The following is an 18,747-nucleotide window of genomic DNA, read 5'->3' as shown; positions in this document are numbered from 1 at the left end:
AGGAAGGTATGATCCATCCTACCACCAGACAGTCATTAGGGTAGGTATGATCCATCCTACCACCAGACAGTCATTAGAGTAGGTGTGATCCATACTACCACCAGACAGTCATTAAGGAAGGTATGATCCATCCTACCACCAAACAGTCATTAGGGTAGGTATGATCCATCCTACCACCAGACAGTCATTAGAGTAGGTATGATCCATCCTACCACCAGACAGTCATTAAGGAAGGTATGATCCATCCTACCACCAGGCAGTCATTAAGGAAGGTATGATCCATCCTACCACCAAACAGTCATTAGAGTAGGTATGATCCATCCTACCACCAGACAGTCATTAGGTAGGTATGATCCATCCTACCACCAGACAGTCATTAGAGTAGGTATGATCCATCCTACCACCAGACAGTCATTAAGGAAGGTATGATCCATCCTACCACCAGACAGTCATTAAGGAAGGTATGATCCATCCTACCACCAGGCAGTCATTAAGGAAGGTATGATCCATCCTACCACCAGACAGTCATTAAGGAAGGTATGATCCATCCTACCACCAGACAGTCATTAGGGGTAGGTATGATCCATCCTACCACCAAACAGTCATTAGGGTAGGTATGATCCATCCTACCACCAGACAGTCATTAGAGAAGGTATGATCCATCCTACCACCAGACAGTCATTAGGGTAGGTATGATCCATCCTACCACCAGACAGTCATTAGAGTAGGTATGATCCATCCTACCACCAGACAGTCATTAAGGAAGGTATGATCCATCCTACCACCAGACAGTCATTAAGGAAGGTATGATCCATCCTACCACCAGACAGTCATTAAGTAGGTATGATCCATCCTACCACCAGACAGTCATTAGGTAGGTATGATCCATCCTACCACCAGACAGTCATTAGAGTAGGTATGATCCATCCTACCACCAGACAGTCATTAGAGGAAGGTATGATCCATCCTACCACCAAACAGTCATTAGGGTAGGTATGATCCATCCTACCACCAGACAGTCATTAGAGTAGGTATGATCCATCCTACCACCAGACAGTCATTAAGGAAGGTATGATCCATCCTACCACCAAACAGTCATTAGAGTAGGTATGATCCATCCTACCACCAGACAGTCATTAGGTAGGTATGATCCATCCTACCACCAGACAGTCATTAAGGAAGGTATGATCCATCCTACCACCAGACAGTCATTAAGGAAGGTATGATCCATCCTACCACCAGACAGTCATTAGGGTAGGTATGATCCATCCTACCACCAGACAGTCATTAGAGGTAGGTGATCCATCCTACCACCAGACAGTCATTAGGGTAGGTATGATCCATCCTACCACCAGGCAGTCATTAAGGAAGGTATGATCCATCCTACCACCAGACAGTCATTAGGGTAGGTATGATCCATTAGAGTAGGTAGGTATGATCCATCCTACCACCAGACAGTCATTAAGGAAGGTATGATCCATCCTACCACCAAACAGTCATTAGAGTAGGTATGATCCATCCTACCACCAGGCAGTCATTAAGGAAGGTATGATCCATCCTACCACCAAACAGTCATTAGAGTAGGTATGATCCATCCTACCACCAGACAGTCATTAGAGTAGGTATGATCCATCCTACCACCAAACAGTCATTAGAGTAGGTATCATCCATCCTACCACCAGACAGTCATTGGGGTAGGTATGATCCATCCTACCACCAAACAGTCATTAGAGTAGGTATGATCCATCCTACCACCAGACAGTCATTAAGGAAGGTATGATCCATCCTACCACCAACAGTCATTAAGGTGGGTCATCCATCCTACCACCAGACAGTCATTAGGAAGGTATGATCCATCCTACCACCAGACAGTCATTAGGGTAGGTATGATCCATCCTACCACCAGACAGTCATTAGGGTAGGTATGATCCATCCTACCACCAGACAGTCATTAGGGTAGGTATGATCCATCCTACCACCAGACAGTCATTCATTAGGAGTAGGTATGATCCATCCTACCACCAGACAGTCATTAGGGTAGGTATGATCCATCCTACCACCAGACAGTCATTAGAGTAGGTATGATCCATCCTACCACCAAACAGTCATTAGAGTAGGTATGATCCATCCTACCACCAGACAGTCATTAGAGTAGGTATCATCCATCCTACCACCAGACAGTCATTAGAGTAGGTATGATCCATCCTACCACCAAACAGTCATTAGAGTAGGTATGATCCATCCTACCACCAGACAGTCATTAAGGAAGGTATGATCCATCCTACCACCAGACAGTCATTAAGGTAGGTATGATCCATCCTACCACCAGACAGTCATTAAGGAAGGTATGATCCATCCTACCACCAGACAGTCATTGGGGTAGGTATGATCCATCCTACCACCAAACAGTCATTAGGGTAGGTATGATCCATCCTACCACCAGACAGTCATTAAGGAAGGTATGATCCATCCTACCACCAGACAGTCATTAGGGTAGGTATGATCCATCCTACCACCAGACAGTCATTAGAGTAGGTGTGATCCATACTACCACCAGACAGTCATTAAGGAAGGTATGATCCATCCTACCACCAGACAGTCATTAAGGAAGGTATGATCCATCCTACCACCAAACAGTCATTAGGGTAGGTATGATCCATCCTACCACCAGACAGTCATTAGAGTAGGTATGATCCATCCTACCACCAGACAGTCATTAAGGAAGGTATGATCCATCCTACCACCAGACAGTCATTAAGGAAGGTATGATCCATCCTACCACCAGACAGTCATTAGGGTAGGTATGATCCATCCTACCACCAGACAGTCATTAGGGAAGGTATGATCCATCCTACCACCAGACAGTCATTAGAGTAGGTATGATCCATCCTACCACCAGACAGTCATTAGAGTAGGTATGATCCATCCTACCACCAGACAGTCATTAAGGAAGGTATGATCCATCCTACCACCAGACAGTCATTAAGGAAGGTATGATCCATCCTACCACCAGACAGTCATTAAGGTAGGTATGATCCATCCTACCACCAGACAGTCATTAGAGTAGGTATGATCCATCCTACCACCAGACAGTCATTAGGGAAGGTATGATCCACCCTACCACCAGACAGTCATTAAGGAAGGTATGATCCATCCTACCACCAGACAGTCATTAGAGTAGGTATGATCCATCCTACCACCAGACAGTCATTAAGGAAGGTATGATCCATCCTACCACCAGACAGTCATTAAGGAAGGTATGATCCATCCTACCACCAGGCAGTCATTAAGGAAGGTATGATCCATCCTACCACCAGACAGTCATTAGAGTAGGTATGATCCATCCTACCACCAGGCAGTCATTAGAGTAGGTATGATCCATCCTACCACCAAACAGTCATTAGAGTAGGTATGATCCATCCTACCACCAGGCAGTCATTGGGGTAGGTATGATCCATCCTACCACCAAACAGTCATTAGAGTAGGTATGATCCATCCTACCACCAGACAGTCATTAAGGAAGGTATGATCCATCCTACCACCAGACAGTCATTAGGGTAGGTATGATCCATCCTACCACCAGGCAGTCATTAGAGTAGGTATGATCCATCCTACCACCAGACAGTCATTAAGGAAGGTATGATCCATCCTACCACCAGACAGTCATTAGGGTAGGTATGATCCATCCTACCACCAGACAGTCATTAGAGTAGGTATGATCCATCCTACCACCAGACAGTCATTAGGGTAGGTATGATCCATCCTACCACCAGACAGTCATTAGAGTAGGTATGATCCATCCTACCACCAGACAGTCATTAGGTAGGTATGATCCATCCTACCACCAGGCAGTCATTAAGGAAGGTATGATCCATCCTACCACCAGACAGTCATTAGGTAGGTATGATCCATCCTACCACCAAACAGTCATTAAGGAAGGTATGATCCATCCTACCACCAGACAGTCATTAAGGAAGGTATGATCCATCCTACCACCAGACAGTCATTAGAGTAGGTATGATCCATCCTACCACCAGACAGTCATTAGGGTAGGTATGATCCATCCTACCACCAGGCAGTCATTAGAGTAGGTATGATCCATCCTACCACCAGACAGTCATTAGAGTAGGTATGATCCATCCTACCACCAAACAGTCATTAGGGTAGGTATGATCCATCCTACCACCAGACAGTCATTAGAGTAGGTATGATCCATCCTACCACCAGACAGTCATTAGAGTAGGTATGATCCATCCTACCACCAGACAGTCATTAGGGTAGGTATGATCCATCCTACCACCAGGCAGTCATTGAGAAGGTATGATCCATCCTACCACCAGACAGTCATTAAGGAAGGTATGATCCATCCTACCACCAGACAGTCATTAGGGTAGGTATGATCCATCCTACCACCAAACAGTCATTAGGGTAGGTATGATCCATCCTACCACCAGGCAGTCATTAGAGTAGGTATGATCCATCCTACCACCAGGCAGTCATTAGAGTAGGTATGATCCATCCTACCACCAGACAGTCATTGGGGTAGGTATGATCCATCCTACCACCAGGACAGTCATTAGAGTAGGTATGATCCATCCTACCACCAGACAGTCATTAAGGAAGGTATGATCCATCCTACCACCAGACAGTCATTAGGGTAGGTATGATCCATCCTACCACCAGACAGTCATTGGGGTAGGTATGATCCATCCTACCACCAGACAGTCATTAAGGAAGGTATGATCCATCCTACCACCAGACAGTCATTAGGGTAGGTATGATCCATCCTACCACCAGACAGTCATTAGAGTAGGTATGATCCATCCCACCACCAGACAGTCATTAGGGTAGGTATGATCCATCCTACCACCAGGCAGTCATTAGGGAAGGTATGATCCATCCTACCACCAGACAGTCATTAGGGTAGGTATGATCCATCCTACCACCAGGCAGTCATTAAGGAAGGTATGATCCATCCTACCACCAGGCAGTCATTAAGGAAGGTATGATCCATCCTACCACCAGACAGTCATTAGAGTAGGTATGATCCATCCTACCACCAGACAGTCATTAAGGTAGGTATGATCCATCCTACCACCAGACAGTCATTAGGAAGGTATGATCCATCCTACCACCAGACAGTCATTAGGGTAGGTATGATCCATCCTACCACCAGACAGTCATTAAGGAAGGTATGATCCATCCTACCACCAGACAGTCATTAAGGAAGGTATGATCCATCCTACCACCAGACAGTCATTAGGGTAGGTATGATCCATCCTACCACCAGACAGTCATTAGAGGTAGGTATGATCCATCCTACCACCAGGCAGTCATTAAGGAAGGTATGATCCATCCTACCCACCAGACAGTCATTAGGGTAGGTATGATCCATCCTACCACCAAACAGTCATTAGGGTAGGTATGATCCATCCTACCACCAAACAGTCATTAAGAAAGGTATGATCCATCCTACCACCAGACAGTCATTAGGGTAGGTATGATCCATCCTACCACCAGGCAGTCATTGGGGTAGGTATGATCCATCCTACCACCAGACAGTCATTAGGTAGGTATGATCCATCCTACCACCAGACAGTCATTAGGGTAGGTATGATCCATCCTACCACCAGGCAGTCATTAGGGTAGGTATGATCCATCCTACCACCAGGCAGTCATTAGGAAGGTATGATCCATCCTACCACCAGACAGTCATTAGAGTAGGTATGATCCATCCTACCACCAAACAGTCATTAAGGTAGGTATGATCCATCCTACCACCAGACAGTCATTAGGGTAGGTATGATCCATCCTACCACCAGACAGTCATTAGAGGTAGGTATGATCCATCCTACCACCAGACAGTCATTAAGGAAGGTATGATCCATCCTACCACCAGACAGTCATTAGAGTAGGTATGATCCATCCTACCACCAGACAGTCATTAGGGTAGGTATGATCCATCCTACCACCAGACAGTCATTAAGGAAGGTATGATCCATCCTACCACCAGACAGTCATTGGGGTAGGTATGATCCATCCTACCACCAGACAGTCATTAGAGGTAGGTATGATCCATCCTACCACCAAACAGTCATTAGGGTAGGTATGATCCATCCTACCACCAGGCAGTCATTAGGTAGGTATGATCCATCCTACCACCAGGCAGTCATTAGAGTAGGTATGATCCATCCTACCACCAGACAGTCATTAAGGAAGGTATGATCCATCCTACCACCAGACAGTCATTAGAGTAGGTATGATCCATCCTACCACCAGGCAGTCATTAGGGTAGGTATGATCCATCCTACCACCAGACAGTCATTAAGGAAGGTATGATCCATCCTACCACCAGCAGTCATTAGGTAGGTATGATCCATCCTACCACCAGACAGTCATTAGAGTAGGTATGATCCATCCTACCACCAGACAGTCATTAGGGTAGGTATGATCCATCCTACCACCAGACAGTCATTAGGGTAGGTATGATCCATCCTACCACCAAACAGTCATTAGGGTAGGTATGATCCATCCTACCACCAAACAGTCATTAGGGTAGGTATGATCCATCCTACCACCAGACAGTCATTAGGGTAGGTATGATCCATCCTACCACCAGACAGTCATTAGAGTAGGTATGATCCATCCTACCACCAGACAGTCATTAGGGTAGGTATGATCCATCCTACCACCAGGCAGTCATTAAGGAAGGTATGATCCATCCTACCACCAGACAGTCATTAGAGTAGGTATGATCCATCCTACCACCAGACAGTCATTAGGGTAGGTATGATCCATCCTACCACCAGACAGTCATTAGGGTAGGTATGATCCATCCTACCACCAGACAGTCATTGGGGTAGGTATGATCCATCCTACCACCAGACAGTCATTAGGGTAGGTATGATCCATCCTACCACCAGACAGTCATTAAGGAAGGTATGATCCATCCTACCACCAGACAGTCATTAGAGTAGGTATGATCCATCCTACCACCAGGCAGTCATTAGGGAAGGTATGATCCATCCTACCACCAGGCAGTCATTAGGAAGGTATGATCCATCCTACCACCAGGCAGTCATTAGGAAGGTATGATCCATCCTACCACCAGGCAGTCATTAGAGTAGGTATGATCCATCCTACCACCAGACAGTCATTAAGGAAGGTATGATCCATCCTACCACCAGGCAGTCATTAGAGGTAGGTATGATCCATCCTACCACCAGGCAGTCATTAAGGAAGGTATGATCCATCCTACCACCAGGCAGTCATTAGAGTAGGTATGATCCATCCTACCACCAGGCAGTCATTAGGGTAGGTATCATCCATCCTACCACCAGACAGTCATTAGGGTAGGTATGATCCATCCTACCACCAGACAGTCATTAGGGTAGGTATGATCCATCCTACCACCAGACAGTCATTAGGGTAGGTATGATCCATCCTACCACCAGACAGTCATTAAGGTAGGTATGATCCATCCTACCACCAGACAGTCATTAAGGAAGGTATGATCCATCCTACCACCAGACAGTCATTAGGGTAGGTATTATCCATCCTACCACCAAACAGTCATTGGGGTAGGCATGATCCATCTTACCGCCAGGCAGTCATTAGAGTAGGTATGATCCATCCTACCACCAGGCAGTCATTAGAGGTAGGTATGATCCATCCTACCACCAGGCAGTCATTGGGGTAGGTATGATCCATCCTACCACCAGACAGTCATTAAGGAAGGTATGATCCATCCTACCACCAGACAGTCATTAGTGGGTAGGTATGATCCATCCATCCTACCACCAGACAGTCATTAGGGTAGGTATGATCCATCCTACCACCAGACAGTCATTAAGGAAGGTATGATCCATCCTACCACCAGACAGTCATTAGGGTAGGTATGATCCATCCTACCACCAGACAGTCATTAGAGTAGGTATGATCCATCCTACCACCAGTCAGTCATTGGGGTAGGTATGGTCCATCCTACCACCAGGCAGGCATTAGAGTAGGTATGATCCATCCTACCACCAGACAGTCATTAGGGTAGGTATGATCCATCCTACCACCAGGCAGTCATTAAGGAAGGTATGATCCATCCTACCACCAGACAGTCATTAGGGTAGGTATGATCCATCCTACCACCAGGCAGTCATTAAGGAAGGTATGATCCATCCTACCACCAGGCAGTCATTAAGGAAGGTATGATCCATCCTACCACCAGACAGTCATTAGGTAGGTATGATCCATCCTACCACCAGGCAGTCATTAGGGTAGGTATCATCCATCCTACCACCAGGCAGTCATTAAGGAAGGTATGATCCATCCTACCACCAGGCAGTCATTAGAGTAGGTATGATCCATCCTACCACCAAACAGTCATTAGGGTAGGTATGATCCATCCTACCACCAGACAGTCATTAGGGTAGGTATGATCCATCCTACCACCAGACAGTCATTAGGGTAGGTATCATCCATCCTACCACCAGGCAGTCATTAAGGAAGGTATGATCCATCCTACCACCAACCAGGCATTAGAGTAGGTATGATCCATCCTACCACCAGACAGTCATTAGGGTAGGTATGATCCATCCTACCACTAGACAGTCATTAAGGAAGGTATGATCCATCCTACCACCAGACAGTCATTGGGGTAGGTATGATCCATCCTACCACCAGGCAGTCATTAAGGAAGGTATGATCCATCCTACCACCAAACAGTCATTAGGGTAGGTATCATCCATCCTACCACCAGGCAGTCATTAAGGAAGGTATGATCCATCCTACCACCAGGCAGGCATTAGAGTAGGTATGATCCATCCTACCACCAGGCAGTCATTAGAGTAGGTATGATCCATCCTACCACCAAACAGTCATTAGAGTAGGTATGATCCATCCTACCACCAGGCAGTCATTGGGGTAGGTATGATCCATCCTACCACCAGGCAGTCATTAAGGAAGGTATGATCCATCCTACCACCAAACAGTCATTAGGGTAGGTATGATCCATCCTACCACCAGACAGTCATTAGAGTAGGTGTGATCCATACTACCACCAGACAGTCATTAGGGTAGGTATGATCCATCCTACCACCAGGCAGTCATTAGGGTAGGTATGATCCATCCTACCACCAAACAGTCATTAGGGTAGGTATGATCCATCCTACCACCAAACAGTCATTAGGGTAGGTATGATCCATCCTACCACCAAACAGTCATTAGGGTAGGTATGATCCATCCTACCACCAAACAGTCATTAGGGTAGGTATGATCCATCCTACCACCAGGCAGTCATTAGGGAAGGTATGATCCATCCTACCACCAGGCAGTCATTAAGAGTAGGTATGATCCATCCTACCACCAGACAGTCATTAGGGTAGGTATGATCCATCCTACCACCAGGCAGTCATTGGGGTAGGTATGATCCATCCTACCACCAGGCAGTCATTAGGGTAGGTATGATCCATCCTACCACCAGGCAGTCATTAGGGTAGGTATGATCCATCCTACCACCAGACAGTCATTAGGGTAGGTATGATCCATCCTACCACCAAACAGTCATTAGAGTAGGTATGATCCATCCTACCACCAGGCAGTCATTAGGGTAGGTATGATCCATCCTACCACCAGGCAGTCATTGGGGTAGGTATGATCCATCCTACCACCAGGCAGTCATTAGGGTAGGTATGATCCATCCTACCACCAGGCAGTCATTAGGGTAGGTATGATCCATCCTACCACCAGGCAGTCATTAAGGAAGGTATGATCCATCCTACCACCAGACAGTCATTAGGGAAGGTATGATCCATCCTACCACCAAACAGTCATTAGGGTAGGTATGATCCATCCTACCACCAGGCAGTCATTAGAGTAGGTATGATCCATCCTACCACCAGACAGTCATTAAGGAAGGTATGATCCATCCTACCACCAGACAGTCATTAAGGTAGGTATGATCCATCCTACCACCAGGCAGTCATTAGGGTAGGTATGATCCATCCTACCACCAGGCAGTCATTAGGGTAGGTATGATCCATCCTACCACCAGGCAGTCATTGGGGTAGGTATGATCCATCCTACCACCAGGCAGTCATTAGGGTAGGTATGATCCATCCTACCACCAGGCAGTCATTAGGGTAGGTATCATCCATCCTACCACCAGACAGTCATTAAGGAAGGTATGATCCATCCTACCACCAAACAGTCATTAGAGTAGGTATGATCCATCCTACCACCAGGCAGTCATTGGGATAGGTATGATCCATCCTACCACCAGGCAGTCATTAAGGAAGGTATGATCCATCCTACCACCAGGCAGTCATTAGGGTAGGTATGATCCATCCTACCACCAGGCAGTCATTAGGGTAGGTATCATCCATCCTACCACCAGGCAGTCATTAGGGTAGGTATGATCCATCCTACCACCAGGCAGTCATTAGGGTAGGTATGATCCATCCTACCACCAGGCAGTCATTAGGGTAGGTATGATCCATCCTACCACCAGACAGTCATTAGGGTAGGTATCATGATACCACCAGACAGTCATTAGGGTAGGTATGATCCATCCTACCACCAGACAGTCATTAAGGAAGGTATGATCCATCCTACCACCAGGCAGTCATTAGGGTAGGTATCATCCATCCTACCACCAGGCAGTCATTGGGGTAGGTATGATCCATCCTACCACCAGGCAGGCATTAGAGTAGGTATCATCGATCCTACCACCAGACAGTCATTAGGGTAGGTATGATCCATCCTACCACCAGGCAGGCATTAGAGTAGGTATCATCGATCCTACCACCAGACAGTCATTAAGGAAGGTATGATCCATCCTACCACCAAACAGTCATTAGGGTAGGTATGATCCATCCTACCACCAGACAGTCATTGGGGTAGGTATCATCCATCCTACCACCAGGCAGTCATTGGGGTAGGTATGATCCATCCTACCACCAGGCAGGCATTAGAGTAGGTATGATCCATTCTACCGCCAGACAGTCATTAGTGTAGGTATGATCCATTCTACCACCAGACAGTCATTGGGGTAGGTATGATCCATCCTACCACCAGACAGTCATTAGGGTAGGTATGATCCATTCTACCGCCAGACAGTCAGTAGGTATGATCCATCCTACCACCAGGCAGTCATTCGGGTAGGTTTGATCCATCCTACCACCAAGCAGTCATTAGGGTAGGTATGATCCATCCTACCACCAGGCAGTCATTGGGGAAGGTTCGATCCATCCTACCACCAGGCAGTCATTAGAGTAGGTATGATCCATCCTACCACCAGGCAGTCATTAGAGTAGGTATGATCCATCCTATCACCATGTGGATAACTACCTCTCGCCATGTCCTGCAAGCGACATTGTGAATATTGTTAAACAGCAGAGCTGAAACACTGTCCACGTAATATTGGGAATGATATACATGTATTTACGTATTTTAAGAAAACAAATATTCTCTTCCATGTGTCTGTTTGACGTGAATGGCGAATAGGTGTGAATACCATAGACCGTCTTGTGTTGCAGTGTTTGTCATATTCTTCCTTCCAGAGACGTCCAGGACGCTCACGTGGGAACGGCCACCGCAGTGCTCAACCAAGGTGAGGATTGCAAAACCGAATACTATTATACTATTGATTTGCTTTCAGAGACAGACTATCTTTATCAGCCACTGCTTTAACGCCAACATTTACTCTTAAGTGTTATGTTTGACAAGCATTTCACAACCCCTCTCGCCGACCTTGATTAAGGTTCGTAGTCTATCTGATTTTGCAATATTTCGCTGACCCTAGCCTATCAAAATCTCCAGTAGTATATTCTTATAGTGTATTTGTTCTACATACACAGTATATATTTACATCAAACGAAACTCTTATTGCTTATATTGCTCACCCATGGAATTGTTGGTAGTATCGAGAGGAAATTCGCAAAACACATTCAGTGTAAAACCAACATGCCAAAAAAGCATTTTTGTGTGTAAAATATACAACTCTGTTTGATAATTAACTAGGTTTACAAATCAATACAAAGTAAAGTTTAATTACACTATGGCAATACACATTAGATTGACAGTACAATATTTAAATCAGTAAGTTTTAAGGGAAGTAGAAACTTTGATAGCAGTACTAGTGCTGATGGCAATAGCTGGTCAAGTTGATCCAATGTGCGTAGCCTGACATCCAGGCCTTGATGTAGTGGGAAATGGGGCATGTGCTTGCCCACCTTATATAGCCTTGTAAACTTCCAGACACTTCTATACTACACTGGGGCGGTGGGGTAGCCTAGTGGTTAAATCGTTAGCTCGTCACGCCGAAGACCCGGGTTCGATTTCACTCATGGGTACAATGTGTGAAGCCCATTTCTCATGTCCCCTGTGGTGATATTGCTGGAATATTGCTAAAAGCGGCGTAAAACTCACTCACTCACTCTGTAGTACACTGGATTAGTCCTGCTAGTTTTGGAGATTCGAGACTAAATATAGTAACATGCACGCCTCAGAATCTGATCTGAAACAAGTGCGTGAGTGAGTGACTTTAGTTTTACATCGTTTTTCGCAAAATTCTAGCAATATCACGGCGGGGAAAACCAGAAATGGGCTTCACACATTGTACCCACGTGGGAAATTGAACCCAGGTTTTTTGGCGTATGGAGCGAATCATTTCACCACTAGGCTACCCCACCGCCCCTGAGCTGAAACAATGTAACACAATTAGAAGATTGTTTAACAGTTCTCACTACCATATATCTATCTATCTGTCTGCCTGTCTGTCTGTTATCTATATTCTTTTCACAGGACTGTTCAACACGGCAAAGCTGCAGTTTCTCCTTTGCAAAACGGAAACTATTACAGCACAGCATATTCCATCAGCCCTGCATCTTCCCAGGCGCGTCACAAAGAATCACTCTGTGCCAGACGAGCACCTCTGGAACAGTATGACGATGACGGGTACACACAGATTTTCCGGAGGGGGCAGTACCTCGTCAGATGATGACGAGCGTGCTCGACTTAGTACAATATATTCGTTAGATTCTGGGGAAAGTGGTGCTAGGTCGGCTTTTCGGCTTTTTCGTCCAGTTGTAAGTGTTCCACAACCTTCCCCCGATTACTACAATCCCTATGTCAGGAAGGTAGCAGAAGACGACCGGAGACCCGTTTCTAGGGATGCTAATGCCCGTGACATCAACCAACCGTCAGGGAATTCCGACAGCTTCTCGTTACGCACAACAACCAGCTCAAGGAAAGATATTCTACGTTCAAGGGAAAACAGTTGTCGGGTTGACGACAGAACGCGTCGCGAGGACGTTTGTAGCGGGACTCATAGTGCCAAGGGACCAAGGCGCCAGGCGAGGGATGATGTGCTGACGTCACCTCACACTGGGGAGGGGGAACAACTCATGCCACAGTGTAGTGTCCCGTCCAGCCAGTCGAAGACATATTCTGACCTCGACAGAGGAGAGTTCTTTGGGGTAGGTAACTCGTTATACATTACGGAAAAAAACGGAAACCACGCTAGTCACATGTCTGGATGTATGGTATTCAAAGTTAATAAAGTATCACCACATTATTAGATAATACGTCAACTTGTGAGCTTCTGTTGAAATACCCCTGTAAGATATCGGAGACATGTTTGATAAATTGAAATCCGTTGTCGTGTGCCACACAATGCAATCAGACGACGTCTGAACAATGATCAGTTAGTTTTCCCTTCCGTCTCGGAAACAATAATCAGTCAGGTTGCCCTTCAGGCGATGAATAACCTGACCGAAAACTGAAACGTCAAAAGTCTATGTCTGTATGAAAACGTTCACGATACGGTTGGTCTGCAGGTCATTTCTGAGCCTTGTTACGTCATACTGCAGCCAGAAATAACAAATAATTGCTCTTGTCCACCAGTAGGTGTATGTGTAGCTGATCCAAACGTCTATTATCGATTCTGTGTCCTGCTGATCACACCATGGTTGACATAAATGACGTTTGCAACTGCATAATTCTTCTCTGGTCAAACGACGTCTTTGACGCTAGGGGGGCATAAGTGAATTCATTTGCTGCAATATATAGTGGCTGATATTGTTTGGCTCTCTGATGAGGGTGCGCAGCGATTTTGTTACGATACATCTCAAATACAAGTTTTCAAGCACCTAATGCATTTCTTGCCCATGATTACATAATTCTGTCGAAGTTAATATACAATTTTTATTTATTATTTTTTAGATTTGAATTGACAAATTTTACTGAGCTTTTTTTGTCGATTATACAAGTTGTGAACGCACGTATGTAATGAAACGAATCATTTGTGACCAACTCGTGTTATTCCGGGACAAGCTTCTTGAAGGTTACGGATAGGTGCGAGTGGCAACGAATGGAAACGAATGTGCAATGTATAAGGCTAAAAATGGCTAACATAGGACTTTGTTCCATAGGCTGTCTAGGTCCATATGTTGAAAGTAGTGACTGCCATTAAACTGAGATATCGTCTTAATCCCTACCAATTAACTGCATAGTTTGAGTGTACTGTGTAGGTTTTGAATGACGTGAATCAGACGTACTGGTGCTCGACTCTGGGTGGAACGTAATACCATTTTAAAACTAATACGCCTTTAAATGCGGTCGGGTCGTAACGACACCGGTCGGAGACGTTCACCAACACAACTGACGTGCACAAAATCAAAATGGGAACAATGGTCTTGGATTCGAATATCCAAGCAAGAGATTATCGCACGTCTAGAATGCACAGCGAGCTGGCAAGCCTTGCATCCATTAACACATTTAAAGGAGATATCTTTTTGTGGTGTACTGATCCGTGGATGAGAATGCGGAGATAAAAAGCCAGTTTAAAGCTTCATTGCTGACAAGCCTGATGATAATAACAAACAAGAAATACATACAAGGTGTTTACTAACCTTACTCAGACAAGCATGAAGCGTCGGTTCAAAAACTCTTAGCTTCCCCAGTCCTGAGCTCACCAAGCCTGTGCTCACGTTTTTAAATATTCAGGATACCTGTCTCGTAGAATTTGAGTTTTGAATTTGTTTCTCATCTTAACGACCTTCTAATGTTTACCGAAACGATATTTTTTCGAAATGTTTAGTTTAAAAAAAAATATGTGCGTAAATCTACAATCTAATGAAAAAGTCTGTTTTGTATAGAATGCTGACAAGTTGTAAACATACACTTATGTTATTGTTACTCAGACGCCGTCGGATTCAACTCAGCGTGAAGGTGAAACTGACAAGCTGTCGAAAGGTGAAGGCCATATCGTACCAGCGGAGGCGGAGTCCAACATGCCCACCACCAGGGGTGCCAAGGTGGGTTATACTGCGGGGCAATGGGGCCCACAACTATGGCAAGGGTTGTTATGGTTATATACACGATCCAGCTAATGATCATAGGGATACCGTAATAAATACGAGTACCGTTACTTTCCCCGCAATGTGTACTTCCTTGTTTTCATACATCACAATGTCTAAGTTGAACACACGTCCTTCCGTCGTTTTTTGAACATGTCCAACATTCGCGTTTACAATAGGCATTCAAGATGCGAGTTGTAGAATATAAACATTTATCGGTATCTTTTTTATATTGCATCCATTGAAACTACGATTCGCAGTATTTGTGTCTATTGTTGATATGCCATGCATATTGCCTCCAATTTTATTTCATCAATACTTCTGTGAATTTTGTTCTTTATCCAATACGGAGTGAATCTGGAGAGGTTTGAGTGTATTTCAAAGTACCTTTTTTACAGTTGTTGATTTCAGTAAGTCAACATTTCGTTCCCCGACAAAGTAACAGAAACATGGGTGACAGCTCCACACAGTGCAGTTTTGTCTAATCGCTGCAAAAAGTTTAATGTTACAATTAATTCGTAATATGAAAGTCTTCTACATGTTGTAAACAGTGGGTCTGTTGTTACGTAGGGGGTTGCGGCAGAAGGTGACTTCACACGGGCGGAGGTGGACACAGAGCTGACCAACTTTCCCGGCTACACGCCAAACATCACTGATGACGAGGTGGGTGACACTGTAAGAGATATGGTCATGTGGTATGGGGATACAGAAAATGTAAAGTCACACATGTAGTTTACAAATTCTAGTCATTACAATACAATCAGTAATCACGCAGAGGAAACTGGATAATTCCGTCCGGTTCCCATTGAGGTGTCCGGATTAGTAGGGTTTCACTGTATCAAAATCAGTCCGTTAAGCAAGGATGATGGTGAGTAAGAAGTATACAACCTAACATCATCTAACATGTCTGTATCATTATTAACGAATCCATTTGGAGCTCATTTAGTTGTACATTGTGTATGTGTATTATTGGGTAAGGGTCTGCTATGGCCATTGTTCCAGCCGTACAGGGTTTGCGTTGTATGGGTATAAGTGCATCGTCTCCAGTGCCTATGTGGTACTTAACACAGGGGCGTGTCACGCTTAGAAACAGCGTTAGAAAGACATATAGGTATACAGACCCTACCCTAGTACTATATAAAAGGAAAGGGATGTAACGACGGAACCACCCCCTCCTCAATCTAAGTTAGATTTCACCACGTAAACTATTTTTAAGGCCCCGTCGTTACATCCCTTTCCTTTTATATAGTACTAGGGTAGTGTCTGTATACCTATATGTCTTTCTAACGCTGTTTCTAAGCATGACACGCCCCTGTGGTACTTAAGGAGGTTACCACTCATATCAACAAGTGATACAGATTTTAACACCGGAGACTACAATTGTTATGATTTAACCTTGCGTCTCATAGTGCTTCGGTTTACTTCCCAGGGACCTGAGATTAAGTGCACATTGATTCAGTGCCACGGGTATTAATGATGTTTACAGGTTAAAGGAATGGTGCTATAACTGGAGAATATGTGAACTGTCTGTGCACGTCATGAGTGTACGTTGCCAAGGTAACTGTGTACTCTTTTCCCCCACAGGTTAGAAACAGAATGCAAAGATGCAAGGACAATACATATATATTGTGGTACTCTGAATCGGAGCAGCGGCCAGCGCTCGGTGTTGTGTAAGTGTATTTTACGACAGTCTGAAGCTCGGATTAAGCAAATTTGGGTTGATTATAAATATAATGGACAAATGGACAGTGGGCTGTAAAGAGTTGCCTCCCTTCCGTGCTACAACCCGCTGAAAGACACACATCGTAGCTGTACTAAATGGGTTCTTGAGAGGCATATAGAAGTTGGTATTCAAGTATTCAATGTTATGGATGTTAACTTCTTCTTTATTGTATACACATAAAGAAGAAGTTGACATCCATAACATTTTGTCTTATACATGTACTAAAGGGGTTTGAAGAACATTGTCGCCGTTTGCGCTCCCTGGCTTAACCATTTTCCCCAGGGAAATCAGCAAAGAAAAATTCAAAATAATGGTTATCTCTTCGCTTGTCGTAAGAGGGACACATGTCATCGTATCCCAATTGCGTAGATCGATGCTCATGGTGTCAATCACTGGATTGTCTGGTTCAGACTTGTTTAGTTACAGACCGACGTCAAATAGCTGGCATAAAGCGGCGTCCGGCGTTAAACAATATCTAACTAACAATATCTAACAGTCTGTTGTCATACTGTCTGGCGTTAATTGTTTTCAGTTGAACTTGTTAAGTGCAAACACACTCGCTCTGTTACAATCCTTCTATTACTTTTCCCGTTCATTTTTCTCTACAATATTTACCTGTTTCATTATATTTTACACAATACGAACTTCAGCGTTAAAAAAAATGGTTCAATTTATTTTCAAAACTTTAGTCTTTGCCGAAACAGAAATAAATCATTAAATTTAATTTCCTAATCCACATAGTCCGGAAACCAAGTAATATAAAATCATATTATTTGCCGAAAACATGGTCCACGGCGGAATATTGCATGACGTTTTCTCGGCATAAAGTCAACCCGTAACTTATTACTTCTCTGACTGATGAGTCTTAAACTTCAAGGGATTGTATCTATATTACATCCTTCGTGAAACTGTCATTTCCCACATCCGACATCCGACAGTTCAGTCATCTCGTAACCTTCCTTGATCGGCGGATAATAGGTTTCACTATTGAAACGTTTAGCTCAGTCTTAAGGTATCAGACCGGTGAAGATCCGGGTTAGAATTGGTCTTCCGTAACCCATCCTTGGGGCCACTAACGGGATCGGGTGGTCAGGCTCGCTGACTTGGATGATGTATGTCCTCGTATCCCAATTGCGTAGATCGATGCTCATACTTTTGATCACTGGATTGTCTGGTCCAGACAACAAACCAACCAACTTTAGGCATCCGTTAAGAGCTTAGCGCCATGTTGAAAACAGCTCAATATATAGAGCGTGTCACTCAGAAGATCAGGCGTCACATCACTGTCTTCCTTATCCTATTCAGGTCGTGGTGGGTGAACCCCATTCACTGTTCATCTGTTTTCTTCCATAGGTATAACTCTACATTCATGACCTTCACCATTAAGAAGAGGTCAAGTTACAGTGGCACCAAGTTCTTCGTGGATCGGGACCAGAAGGATGGGTACTCATTAACAGAGCTCCTCCAGTATCACCTCGAGGCTGGCATTAAGGACACGCGACCAAGTTCTTACCGACAGAAAATAATGCTGAAGTACCCTTTTCTTGAGTGAAAATGGAAGCAGACCGGCATGAATAGTTAATGTCTGCGGTATGGTGAGGTGAGGTTGGGTGAGGTAGGTTGGGTAAGGTGAGGTGAGGTGATGGTGTTTGGGGGTGAGGTAGGTTGGGTAAG

The 18,747-nt window shown here is 44.8% G+C and overlaps 1 protein-coding gene across 1 annotated transcript in view; it reads left to right on the top strand.

Moving 5' to 3' along the window:
- The window catches only part of LOC124271152, a 53,016-nt gene extending 34,269 nt beyond the window's left edge, over window positions 1–18,747 (top strand). Inside the window, exons 2-7 of the mRNA XM_046706222.1 lie at window positions 11,553–11,602; window positions 12,796–13,469; window positions 15,195–15,308; window positions 15,921–16,013; window positions 16,935–17,020; window positions 18,427–18,747. Of these exons, the coding sequence (XP_046562178.1) occupies window positions 11,553–11,602; window positions 12,796–13,469; window positions 15,195–15,308; window positions 15,921–16,013; window positions 16,935–17,020; window positions 18,427–18,625 (1,216 nt within the window). The 3' untranslated portion in view covers window positions 18,626–18,747. The remainder of the gene's footprint in view (window positions 1–11,552; window positions 11,603–12,795; window positions 13,470–15,194; window positions 15,309–15,920; window positions 16,014–16,934; window positions 17,021–18,426) is intronic.

This window comes from Haliotis rubra, unplaced genomic scaffold, assembly GCF_003918875.1.
Source record: "Haliotis rubra isolate DU_JTF1 unplaced genomic scaffold, ASM391887v1 Scf158, whole genome shotgun sequence".
In the NCBI taxonomy this organism is placed as follows: Eukaryota; Metazoa; Mollusca; class Gastropoda; order Lepetellida; family Haliotidae; genus Haliotis; species Haliotis rubra.
The sequence above is the reverse complement of the archived record's forward strand: the minus strand, read 5'-3'. Positions and strand labels throughout refer to the sequence as shown.